Source organism: Setaria italica, chromosome III (assembly GCF_000263155.2).
Source record: "Setaria italica strain Yugu1 chromosome III, Setaria_italica_v2.0, whole genome shotgun sequence".
NCBI lineage: Eukaryota > Viridiplantae > Streptophyta > Magnoliopsida > Poales > Poaceae > Setaria > Setaria italica.
In genome coordinates, this window is record NC_028452.1 from 35,018,050 (window position 1) to 35,031,389 (window position 13,340).

Genomic DNA, 13,340 nt, shown 5'->3' on the forward strand with positions numbered 1-13,340 from the left:
TTCCATGTCTTCGGACACAACCCAAAATGGCTTGCCTAATCTTAGTGTATAAATTCTTGTGATCATTTCGCGAACTTTGTGTAACTCTTCCACTTCTAGTAAAAATTCTGGTGTCCCTGTCCGATAATAAGCACTAGCAGGTTGGTAGTAAAAATTCGCGAACGCCACGGACTTGATTGTATTGAGCCTTGGTATAGAAACCTGCTAAGTGATAACTTTCAAATTTAGAGAAATCCTGGAATGAAATTAAAATGGGCAATCCTGAGCCAAATACCTTTTTTTAAAAAAAACAAGTGGTTCTCAAACTAGAGCCCAAAGAAAAAGGATAGGTGTAGAGACTCAATGAATGCTGTTTTAACGAATCGAAGTAATTACGTTATGTTGCCCTTGAAATACAAGAGAAGAAGGGTCACTCCGCTTATTGCTGCCACGCAAGGTTGATGGTAAGCTCCGTGGGTGAGTTGTTCTTACTTGGCACAAGCATTGTCTCAGCTAAGCATCCTTGTCAGTCCTCAAGGACATCCATAACCCCGTTTGGTTAGGAATTTTCATAGTGAGTAATTGCATGCAGAATCACAGTGAACACGCACACTCGACAGTTGAGAGATATCAATTTAAATGTGATCATTAACATTCGGACTGGACTGACACGCGCGCACACCTGCTAAACACCAAATACATTGGAGGTGATATGAATAACTCACTACAGAATCACAGTTGTTCGAACGGGAAAATACAATAATGTGCAAGCCCTGAGCCGTCCATTCACGCCTGGGATGTGCATCTTACGTCTTACGGCGTATATGGAAGTGAACCGTTGACGCATTTGTTGTTGCAGTCAGTCATGCAGGGGTTCATGCAGTTCCCATAGACCCTATCCTTACCCTTCATGCACATGCCGTACATGCCGTACGGATAGTTAGCAGAGGCAGTGCAGGATTCGCAGCAACTGCGGGCACAGGGGCAGCCACAGCTACTAGCAGAACAGGAACCCAGGTTGCAGGAACCACGTGCATAGGCGGAGTTGCCGTTGCACTGACTGCTGCAGCGCTCAAAGCAATCCTTATAGATGACCTCGGGCCTATATCCATCGCATTGCCTGACCGCAGCATCGTATCTGGCCTTGCACATCTGATCACATATTGAGCCGCAGTAAGGAATACAATTAGTAGGCGGCATCGGTGCTGGCGCTGGTGCTGGCTGTTGCCCCATCGACGAATGGAGCAGCATGACGCATATGGCAACGACCAAGGTCCCCTTAAGAGAGGAAGCATTAATGGACGCCATGTTATAGGGCTTAATTTCAGGGACTCTTTTGAAGGAACTGGGGCTTACAAGGATAGATGGAGAGAACTAGCGAGCATGAGAGATGAATACCAAAATGAGGGTGACAACAGAAGACAAGAAGCTATAGTTCAGTGGAGGCAGGCATAAGCTCAATTGGTGCTTGTATGATGGATCGTTCGATGCTATTTATAGGTGCCAACTGAACGGATCAACCGTACATGGAAGCCCTAGTGTTCCATAGGTTATATAAGGTAAAAAACTCAAGATGGTATCTTTGAACATGTTAGAAGTAGACTTCTAGAGGATTACACAACTCTATGCATGTTGGACCACATCCTTGCGCAAAAGTTGACTTCTGAAGTTCACGTGCCCTCAAATTCACTGTATGAGTAAACTTTTGAAAGGTTTGAATGAGTCAAGAGTAGACATGAGGCACGTTGAGATTGATTAATTATTCTCCATATCCTGATACATTTTCTAAACTTCTGCAGTAAAATAACAAGAACTTCGTCCTTTCACGGCAGCACTAGGCCACGGAAACAATTGAGCTTTGCGTTTTATCTCCTATTGTTCGCAGGCGGGACGAGGATGCACGCGGCTCAGCTCGAGGTGTCGACACGGACGTGCCTCCAGGCTTGTATCTCCGCCGCCGCCCCTCCATCCCGTCTCCCTCGTCTGCTGCTGTCTTGAGGTCCGGGCATTCGGCCATAGCCTCGGCTAAGACACCAGTATCAAGAACTCCACTATATCAGGAATATGAATCATATTAGGAGAGGTCCATCAAGCTTGCTGAGGAGGAAGATAAGCAGAGTGAGAGATCTTTAGAAAGTGATAGAGAGGACGGGGTTTTAGAAGAAATAGAAAGCAAGACTATTCAGTATCTTGGGGAACTTCTAGAGGAAGTTTTTTATGATGATAGTATTCATCTAGAGTGTAATACTAAATCAGGAAATTACAAGTCTTGTACTAAGTTATAAAGAAGAAAGACTTGTAAACTAAAACTTCCTAAATATAATTTCAAAATTGTTTCCAAATAAAAGGAATCTTCTAGAATAGGAGAGGTCTTAGTGACTTGGCTAAAATAAGATTTCTAACTGATACTGTTAAAGAGCAGAACTTAGCTTTTATTGCTCTTTTAGATATAGGAAGAAGAGATTTTACCCAAACCACGCTAAATAATTTTTGCGGGGGTAGAAATTTCATATGGCATTGGACAGAGCCCCATGAGAGATCTGGGGGTATTCTTCTAGGAGTAGACTTAGAGGAACTTCCAATTTGTGCTGTTAAAGAGCATTGATGAAGGAGAATTCTTTATTAAATTTCGACTAAGGACCACGAAAGATAACTTCCAATTTGTGCTGGTTGCTGTTTATAGAGCAGGTCAGCCCGAATATAAGGAGGCTTTCCTCATAGAGCTGGTCCAATCTTGTAGCAAGGAGAACTTGCCAATAGTGTTGGGGGGGATTTTAATATCATCAGGAATCCAAGCAAGAAAAATAATGAAAGATATGATGGCAAATGGCCTTTTCTCTTTAATGCTATCATAGATAGTATAAATCTAAGGGAGATAGAGATGTCGGGGAGAAAATATACTTGGGCTAATTCTTTAAAAACCCCAACGTATGAAAGATTGGACAGAGTTTTGGTTAGTATGGAATGGGAGCAACATTTTCCCCTAGCCATGGTTGATGCCTTAAGTAGGGAGATTTCTAATTATACACCGTTACTTCTAAACACTGGATAGGATAATAGGAACAAGAGGCAGCCTCTATTTAAATTTGAATTGGGGTGGCTCTTGAGGGAAGATTTTTTTGATCTAGTGTGTGAGGTTTGGAACAAAGAAAAAAAAGGATCCACCCCTCTGCAAAAATGGCAGAACAAGATCAAGAGACTAAGACAGTTCCTAAGGGGGTGGGCAAAAAACATGAATGGTGCATATAAAAAGGAGAAACAAGAGCTCCTTAGAAGAGCTAATGAGTTAGATAAAAAGGCGGAATCACAGCTGCTAAGTCAGCAAAAATGTGATTTAAAGCAATATATTCAACATAGGCTAGTACAACTTCTAAGAGAAGAAGAAATCAAATGGTATCAAAGAGCAAAAAGTACTAAAATGTTAAAAGGAGACAATAACACAAAATATTTCCATATGATAGCTAATGGCAAGCATCGGAAAACTAGAATTTTCCAGCTTGAATAGGAAGAGGGGATTATTGAAGGGGATGAAAATCTTAAAAAATATATAACAAAATATTACAAAAGCTTGTTTGGATCCCAATTGACAAACAACTATTCTATGAACAAATCCTTGAATGAGGATATTCCTCAAGTGTCAATCGAGGAAAATGAGATTTTCATGGAAAGGTTTACGGAAAAAGAGGTTAAAGATGCCATTTTCCAAATGAAACACAATAAAGCTCTGGGACCTAATGGATTCCCGGTAGAGTTTTACCAAATTTTTTGGAGCCTTATTAAAAATAACCTAATGGCCATGTTTGAAGAGTTCCACAAAGGCAAGCTCCCTCTATGCAGTTTAAATTTTGGAATTATAACTTTAATTCCAAAACTCAAGGAAGTTAAAATGATTCAGCAATATAGGCCGATTTGTATGCTAAATGTTAGCTTCAAAATTTTTACAAAGGTGATAGCTAATAGATTTACCATGGTGGCTAATAAAGTTATTAGACCATCACAGACGGCCTTTTTGCCTAGGAGATATATAATGGAGGGAGTGGTCATCTTACATGAAAGTATACATGAATTGCATAGGTAAAAACAGAATGGGATTGTTCTCAAACTAGATTAAGTAGTCATTCTTACAGACTCTAAGAATGAAAGGGTTCTCATCTAAATGGGCAGTTGGATTGAAACTATAGTTAGTGGAGGAAGTGTAGGGGTTAAAGTGAACGATGATATTGGACATTTCTTCCAAACAAAAAAGGGATTGAGGCAGGGGACCCTCTATCCCCAATTCTGTTTAATGTGGTGGCTGATATGTTAGCAGTTCTAATTTCAAGGGCTAGAGAGAAGGAGCAAATAAAGGGTCTAGTGCCCCATCTGATAGATGGAGGATTATCAATTCTCAATTATGCAGATGATACAATCCTCTTTATGGAAAATAATGTAGAGCAGGCCAAAAGCTTGAAGTTGGTACTATATACCTTTAAAAAGCTCTAAGGCCTTAAAATTAACTTCCATAAGAGTGAACTATAATGCTTTGGAGAGGCAAAAGAAATGGTTAGAGACTATGTACAAATCTTTGGATGTAAGGAAGGATCCCTACCTTTTACATATCTTGGAATCCCAATGAACCAACATAGAATCTCAAATAAAGACTAGAGCATGACTGAAGAGAGATTTCAGAAAAACATTAGCAAGTTGGAAGAGTAAACTCTTGTCAGTAGGTGGCAGGTTAGTGCTGATAAATTCTATTCTCTCTAGCTTACCAATGTTTATGATGTCCTTTTTTAAAATACCTAAAGGTGTTCTACTACAGATCTAGATTCTTTTGGCAATGTGATGAGCATAAGAAGAAATATAGATTAGTCAAATAGAGCATCCTATGTGCACCAAAAAATGTTGGAGGACTGGGCATTTCTAATTTGGAAGTCCAAAATAAATGCTTGTTAAGCAAGTGGCTATTTAAACTTCTAAATAAGGAAGGAGTGTGGCAAAGTTTGCTAAGAAGGAAATATTTAACTAATAAGTCTCTAACACAAGTGTTAAAAAAACCGGGAGATTCACATTTTTGGGCTGGTCTCCTGGAGGTTAAAGATCAATTCCAGTCAATGGGAAGATTTGAAATTCATAATGGGAAACAAACTACATTCCAGGAGGATTTGTGGGTAGGAAATGCACCTTTGAAGGAAAGATTCCTATCATTGTATAACATAGCTAGGAGAAAAAATGATACAGTTGCTAAAGTTTGCGGTACTGTCCCTCTAAATATCTCTTTTAGAAGGGCTTTGACAGGTGACAAACTAAGAGATTGGCTACATTTAGTGACTGAGGTGGCAGCACATAGCTTAGATGAACAGAAGGATGTGTTCCTTTGGAATCTGAATAAAAACAAGGAATTCACAGTAAAGTCAGTGTACAAAGAAATAATGCAATTGGAAGGAACACCATCTTTGTGTATAGCTTGGAAGTTAAAAATACCACTCAAGATCAAGGTATTCTTATGGTATTTAAAAAAGGGAGTTATCCTGACAAAGGATAATCTTGCTAAATGATAATGGCAAGGAAGTACAAAGTGCTGCTTTTGTAACTGTGCAACACTTATTTTTTGATTGTCATATGGCAAGATTCATATGGAATGCAGTATATTCTTCAACCACCTACTAGTGTGCCTAACATGCTAGATTCTTGGATTAGAGGGTATCCTCGAAATTATAGAAAACAGATACTTGTAGGAGCTTTGGCTCTTTGCTGTGCAATTTGGTTGAATAGAAATGATGTGGTGTTTAAAGGAATCATTCCTAATTCATTTTTGCAGGTAATTTTCAGGGGGACTTTCTGGATAAGAGTATGGTCGATGCTATTTAAAGAGGAGGAGAAAATTGTTTTGAAGAATAACTATTGCAGGTTGGAAGCTACTGCTCTGGAATTCTTGAACAAATATGGATGGAATTTCAGAACAAGACTTCATGCATAGCATGCACATTTGTGGTGGATTTCTGTTCTGTTTGACGAATGTGTGTTGCTGGACGTCTAAGTTTAATGATCAACAAGTTTTGGAGGAGATTCAGGAAGGTTCAGCCCGAATCTGAATGTGTTCATCAATTTGAGCAAGAAATTCTTCTCCAGTTGGGTCTGAGTTGTAATAGGAGGGTTCCTCTAGTTTGAGTGGTAGTGGAGTTTTTGCTCCAGTTTGAGTCTGAACGCTGGTTGAAGCTTAATGCTTCAGTTGCAGTCTGAGTGCTGTGAGTCATGTAAGATGGTTTCTGATTTGGCTATAGACATCAACCTGTGGATGATCGAGGCCGGATGCTTTTCCTTAATCTAAAAAGAAAAGCTTGAGGTCAATCCGCAACATGCATCTTACTGATTCTAATCCTGCAGTCCAATCATAGCTTTGAACCTCCAAGAGAATTAGTATGTTGAGGTTTAGTTTCTGCAATGGAAGGTTTGGGAGGCAATTGTAAAACTATGTTCTTTCATGTTCAGAGAAGTGATTCTGATAGGTATGTATAAATTGTTCTAGACCAAAGTCTAGATCAGCTTGGAAGAAAGTTTAGATATTTCAAATCAAAGTGGAAAGGGTGCAGGTGGCAGATCGGGAGCGCGGCAGTGGTGATAACTGATACGAGCCTGAGGCACATCCTCGTCTACGCATCTAGCCGAGCCGCGTGCGTCCTCATCCCGCCTGGAGCCAAGCCGAGTGAGCAGCCCTATCAGCTGCTGGCCACAAGCGTCATCGCATGCTGTTGGATCCCGAGCCTGTACACGCGTCGGCCATCTGGAGTAGGGCTGCATAACAGATGTTTTACAGCCCTCCTGCATTGAATTTATTTCCCTCCCAATATATGGAATTAATCGCAGGCATGTAGGAAGTGGTGAAGCGCGGCTAAAGTGCAGCACAGTGATGCCCATGGAGCTTGGCAGGAGGTCTTATTAGCTGACGGCAATGAGGTAGAGTTGCAGCATGAACATGCAGACTCTGGTGTACACTACTGAAAAATTGAGCATTCGTCCCGAGGCTCAGTATTGGATCAAAAGGTTCAGTACCAGTTGCATTTAGGCATTCGTCCCGAGGCTCAGTATTGGACCAAAAGATTCAGTACCGATTGCATTTAGGCCCGATACTAATGTGAGCATTAGTACCAGGCCTAATAGCTAGTCTCCGACGAGGCCCCCTACGTAGCCACAAAGACACAAAAATAATTAAAAGGTTACACATCATCATAACCTGATCAGTCCTGGATTTTGTTTGTTATATTTTATTTTTTAAAATCATTCTGCAAAAAACTGCAGTCTGGTCAGTTGTACATGTGTTTGAAAGCCAGGTCAGTGTTTTGTAATGTCACGATCATTATCCAATTACACACCTTAAAACAAAGTTTTTGAAACATTGTGTCAAGTGCCATCACATGAGCATGTTTGTTATATTTTCTTTTTTAAAATCATTCTGCAAAAACCTGCAGTCTGGTCAGTTGTACATGTGTTTGAAAGCCAGGTTAGTGTTCTGTAATGTCACCATCATTATCCAATTACACACCTTAAAACAAGGTTTTTGAAACATTGTGTCAAGTGCCATCACATGAGCATGTTACGTGTTGGGGCTCCTTGGAGTGCTCTTGCCAAATCCGATCAAGCTGGTTTTGCAACCCGGGTAGGCCTGTTTCACTGAATCTCCAAGGAAGCTCCAACGAACGTGATAAGGAAGGACCTTATCGGGTAGAGTGCACCCCAGGTCACCCATTGGCAGGCCTAGTAGGGTGCCTCCTCAAGCGATGAAGATGAAAGAAGAAGAGCACATTAGGTTGGAAAAGGAAAAGAGAAAAAAAATAAAAGATAGATTGGTGTTTGATTGTTCCGGGGTGCTTTTGTACGTATCTAACTGTTAGATCTCACAGGAACTCTAGGTGCTAGACTAGTGGGTAAAATACTTACTTGGCGCATGAACTTGCCAATACGGTGTTGGTGAAGAAGCTGTTGACGCAGGGGTGGCGGCAGCAGCGAAGTCCGGTGCGGCGGTGCAGGCGATGGTGCTTCCCGTCGCTCACAGCGCCCCTCTCAACCTGTCTAGGGTTAGGAACTTCGGTGGGGCACTGGCAGCTCATATTCACCTCATGTCGTGTGCCCCAGCCCCCACCATCCTTTTATGGCGCTGCGCGACGGGGGCCTATCTGCCAGCGCGGACCAAGGGCCCAATTGGCCGTTGGGCCAATTGGTGGAGATCAACCTAACATTCTCCCCCTTGATCTCACCTTATGACTTAAACTTAACTTACTTTATCTTGTTCCCATTCCATCACAAATCAGTGTATAGAGCGTGCCTCATCGTCACGATCAGTTGCCATTAGATTTAACAGCTACAATGCACCTCTCTGTTTTGAAACAGATGCTCAACTAGGCCCTTAGTATCCAGAAATCATAGACTTTCCCGTAAACCCATGTCAACTGTGTGTTCTCTGAACACACTGGGTGGTTTGCCTTTGGTAAGCGGATCCGCAAGTACTTGCTCGGTACTTATACGCTCAATGCTTTCAAAATAATTCTGGATTTTCTTCTTTACAACATATAACTCAATGTCAATGTGTTTGGCAGCACACTTGAGTTGTTGTCATAGGAGTGAATTACTTTAAATGGTTATTGTTGTTGTTCACCATTGTTGATTCCGGGTACAAATTCCCTTAACCACTTCTGCCTGTCCTTAAAGCCTCATAACAAGCTATACTATGGGTATGCATCATGGATGATACCTCAACTGTTTCTTTGGAGCTTTTCCATAACAAAACTCCAACTGCGAGTGTTAGCAATTACTGTGGATTTTTCTACACATATCGCCGAAATTCAACATTTTGTACCCACAACTATTTGAGAGTACTTGTTATTTCTTACTCATCATGAGGCTTATAATACTTTGCAAAATTGCAAGACATTCTTAACTCCATTCCAGTGATCTATATCTGGACTGGACTTCTGCCAAGACATCCCGGATACGTGAGCTACGTCAGGGTAAGTTGTTACTTGTGCACTCATTAAGCTTTCAACAGCCGAAGCATATGGAACCATATACATTTGATCGATCTCATATTGGTTCATGGAACACTGAAAGTCCCAAAGCTATTACCCTCGATCATAGGAGCAGGCGTAGGTTTACTCGCATGCATGCTTTATTTCTTTAGAATCTTCTCTAAGTATGCCTTTGCGATGTCCTAATAACCCTTTTCCTTTTATCTCGGTGAATTTCAATTCCTAGAACGAATGACGCTTCACTAAGATCATTCATATTGTAACTTGAGGACAAAAACTTCTACTTCTCCCATAGCAGATTAACATCACTACTAGTGAGTAGGATGTCATCTACACACAGGATGTGGAAAATGAATTTTTCATTCTTAAACTTTGCATAAAGGATATTGTCCTTCTCATTCTCTTTAAACCCAAACTTTCTTATTGTTTCATCAACTTTCATATTACTGTCTAGAGGCTTGTTTCATTTACGTCAATCTGTAAATGGATTTCAGCAGGTGGCATCCCATACGTTCTTTTCCTTCCACGACAGAACCTTCGAGTTGTGCCATGTTAACATTTTTCATACAAATCCCTGTTGGGTGATGCCGTCTTTACATCCATATGGTGTAACTCTAAATCGTAATGTGCCATTAATACCATTATGATTCTAAAGGAATCCTTGCAAGAGACTGGAGAAGAACTCTCATTGCAACTTATTTCTTCGCTTTGGTAAAGCCTTTCGCCACAAGTGGCACCTTGTATCTTCCTCTATTCCCTTTGGAGTCACATCTTGTATTGTGGACCCATTTACAGCCTACTGTTTTGATTCCATCAGGAATTTCTTTGAAGTCCCAAACATCGTTGGTACTCACTGATTTAATCTCATCTTCTATAGCCTCTTGCCATTCAGATGAGTGAGTGCTTCTCATGACTTCTTCAAATGAGGTGGGATTAATCTCCATTTGAATTTCTTCACTAACATAGACTTCATAGTCTAGGGCCTCAGCTACTGGCACTTCTTTCATATGGGGCTGTTGTTGCTCTTCATTGTCAAGAGACAATTGACTCTACAAGCTCTTGTATAACAAGATCCTTGTTTACATTATTTATCTTCCTTGAATGGCTAACAACATGTGTTGTATAATTCATACAACATCAACAGGTATTGAGAAAACTTGTTACTCTTGAATCATCAAAGCGGACAACAGTCCCATTTCTCTCTTCAAGTCTTAGGTCTCTACATACCATGCTCCCCAGATCATCCCATCTTCTGAAAAGATGGTGTATCTTCAAATTCCTTATTTTGGTTTAATCTGTTAGAGCCTCATATGGCGCTTTAAGCACCACCTTAATATCTTTGAGGCTCGTCCAGTATGAATACTGACTGACTATGCTATCTTCCTATCGGAACTAATGAAAAGTCCAGGAATTTAGCTATGGGGTATCATTATTATGACCGTTGTATCGTTGTACTTTGCTGACGGTCATCTTTTATGGATCACTTTTGCTCTCAATGCACTTTTACTCTCAATGCATAATATGCATCACATTATGGGGAGAGTATCTTTCTTAATTGATCTTACAATTCATTCTCCCCCTCGAAATATGGCATGAACTTTACTGCCATAGTTTCAAAAACTATTTAGAACTCTTGTGAACGAGAAGGCATCCATGAGGTACTTCATTCACATGATTATGTCATGCAAACAAAGTTATTTCTTAATTTGTATGAGGTGTACACTTTTCTCATTCCATTTCAAGAACTCAACAAAGTCCTTTATTAGCAGTACTTCTGCAAGTCATGCTTGCATATCATTCTTATCTTTGGTTCGTTTTCAACATTCTTTTGTCCTTAAAATCATTTCATGACAAAATGATACTACAAGGAAGGATTTGAAAGCTCGGTTGATAGATTCAACCCACCTTAAACTTTTCCCTTTCCTTTCGGTCTACGTCTAATGACTCCATCTTAGTGGCCATATTATGCATTCAAAATGTACATTCCACCATTACTAGATTACTCCGCAATGAGCTACTCAATTAGAGTGCCCGCATACATTTGTAGAGAGTCAATTAACCGACTCTCCACCTTCTTTTAGCATTGGTGTGATTTTGGGATTGTACCCCTTATGGCATTCGACTCATTGAGTGTTTAATGACCATGACACAATAGAAATGCACGACCAATTCTAGGATAGCATAAGATCTACCCTTAACTTCTCTCACTGTGCGGGACACACTGAAACACATGAGTCATCACAAATTTCTCCCGCTATGCAGGATTTGAATAGCATAAGTACTATGCCAAAACTTCTCCCACCATACGGGATAATTCCCTATAAGGGACATAAATACAAGAATTAGCTCTTAGGACATAAGAAGTGCTTGAACATCAAATTCAAAAATAAATTTGAATACTCTGTAACACACATGTTTAACCTGACGTTGGTCAAATTAGACATGCATTTTATCTTAATGATGGAAAAAACTTACAGTAACAAAAACTTAGACATGACGACCAAAAATATTCACTTATACTTCATTTTCCGATTAAATCTTCCCGTTGGTTCCAATTTAATCAGAAAATTAATGAACTAATAATAAGGGAAGCCTTTGGTGAGAGAAAACTGAACTCATTTTAGCCCAAAATAGGCTTAACTCAAGCCTTTTCATTCACATAGCCCAGCATTGCAGCCGAGTAACCTTAAGCTTTGATTGGAATCAACGGTTGTCTGTCTTTTCCTCTTTGGCAAATGCATTAATTTAACGTTGGTCAAAAATAAAAAATACAAATATTCTTTCACATTAATTCTATATCACCGTTGGGCAGAAATAGAACTAATGCATAGAAAAACTCATAATTAAATTATTAATATTTCTATTATCAATCTTGGTCAAAAAATTAGCACCATCATAAATACAGCATTCTTCTACATTAATTCTTCATCACGGTTGGGCAGAAAAATAATTAATGCATGGAAAAACTTATGAATGAAATTATAATATTTTTATCATCAACATTGGTTAGAAAATAACAATACGATAATTTAACTTAAACAAATATGACTACTCCTCCAATTAAAATTTTCCAAATTTAATCAGAGGATAAACATAATATTTGCAGCGGAAACTTAAATATAATTGGTGAATTTTACCCACAGGAAAATTCTCATCAAAACTTATTTTATGTGAGCCACTAATCAATTTCCAGGAAAAATACGAAATTCGCTGGAAAAAAAGAAAAAAAAATAGGGGCTCAATTTTCTCTACTCTTTTCGCCCGTGCGAGGAAATGGCCCAGCGCGCGCTAGCACCGCGGCCCAATCCCCATTTGCGCCTGCCGGATTTTTTTTTTTGGCGGACAAAATTTGGGCCTTTTTCTTTACTGTTCTGCCAGCCCGCGCGTGAAACCGGTCCGGCCTGCCTTGCGCGCTATCGCCACAACCTTGCCAGGCTGCAACCTGGGCCTGGGCCAGCAATTTTCTATCCCGCCTGGGCCTAAACTGGCCCGGCGTTGCTGAGACGTTGATGACGATCCGACGGCCGTCCGGCGTTTTCACTGAATCAAAACGCCACTGCGGCCGGCTCCCAAAACCCTAGCGCCATTTCTTCTTCTTTCTTCTTTCAGCGCCGCCACACATGCCAGAGTCGAGTAAGGGCCGGGACGCCGTCGAGCGAACTCCGGCGAGCGAGCGCCGGTGAGCTCAGCGGCAGTCCAGGTGAGTCCCCTATGGCCGGCCCCTTGGCTCCCCAGTAGCCCCTTTCGCCGGCGTGCGCATTCACCTAAGGGTGAGCGCGCGTCGAGCGGCGCTACCGGTGAGCCGTGCGGCGAGCCGTGGTCCTTCCCGGAGATGTCCGGTGAGTGGACGGCGGCGAGGTAAGCGCGAGGTGAGCCGCCGTCTCCCTGACCTTTGTTCTACCGGCGGACGTCGGATCTTGGCCGGCGGCCGCCGTCTCCCCTTTGTCTACCGGGTATGCTCCTTCACTCCCGGCGGCCGTCGATCCTAGATCCGGCAGCGGCGAAGTCCAGTGCGGTGGTGCAGGCGATGGTGGTTCCCGTCGCTCACAGCGCCCCTCTCGATCGGTCTAGGGTTAGGAACTTCGATGGGGCACTTGCAGCTCAGATTCACCTCATGTCGTGTGCCCCAGCCCCCACCATCCTTTTATGGTGCTACCCGACGGGTGGCGCTACCCGATGGGGGCCCATCTACCAGAAGAACCGGCTGAGCGCCTCCGATCAGGGCGCGGACCAAGGGCCCAATTGGCTGTTGGGCCAACCAGTGGAGATCAACCTAACACTAACAAGACCTTTAGGTTTTAAAATACAAAACGTTTTTGGATTCTCAACTACCAATGACATGTATTGACAAACTTGTAC

At 41.5% G+C, this 13,340-nt stretch overlaps 1 protein-coding gene across 1 annotated transcript; it reads right to left on the bottom strand.

Annotated features, from left to right (window-relative positions):
* Window positions 1-792: 792 nt before the first annotated feature.
* Window positions 793-1,179, bottom strand: LOC105914000 (keratin-associated protein 5-1). The gene has a single exon (XM_012844546.1). It carries the CDS (start codon window positions 1,177-1,179, stop codon window positions 793-795), a length of 387 nt encoding a protein of 128 aa, XP_012700000.1.
* Between the last annotated feature and the right edge of the window lie 12,161 nt (window positions 1,180-13,340).

Excerpts from the sequence above, each read along its gene's own strand:
- LOC105914000 (XM_012844546.1), bottom strand. The coding sequence starts at position 1,179 with ATGCCGCCTACTAATTGTATTCCTTACTGCGGCTCAATATGTGATCAG.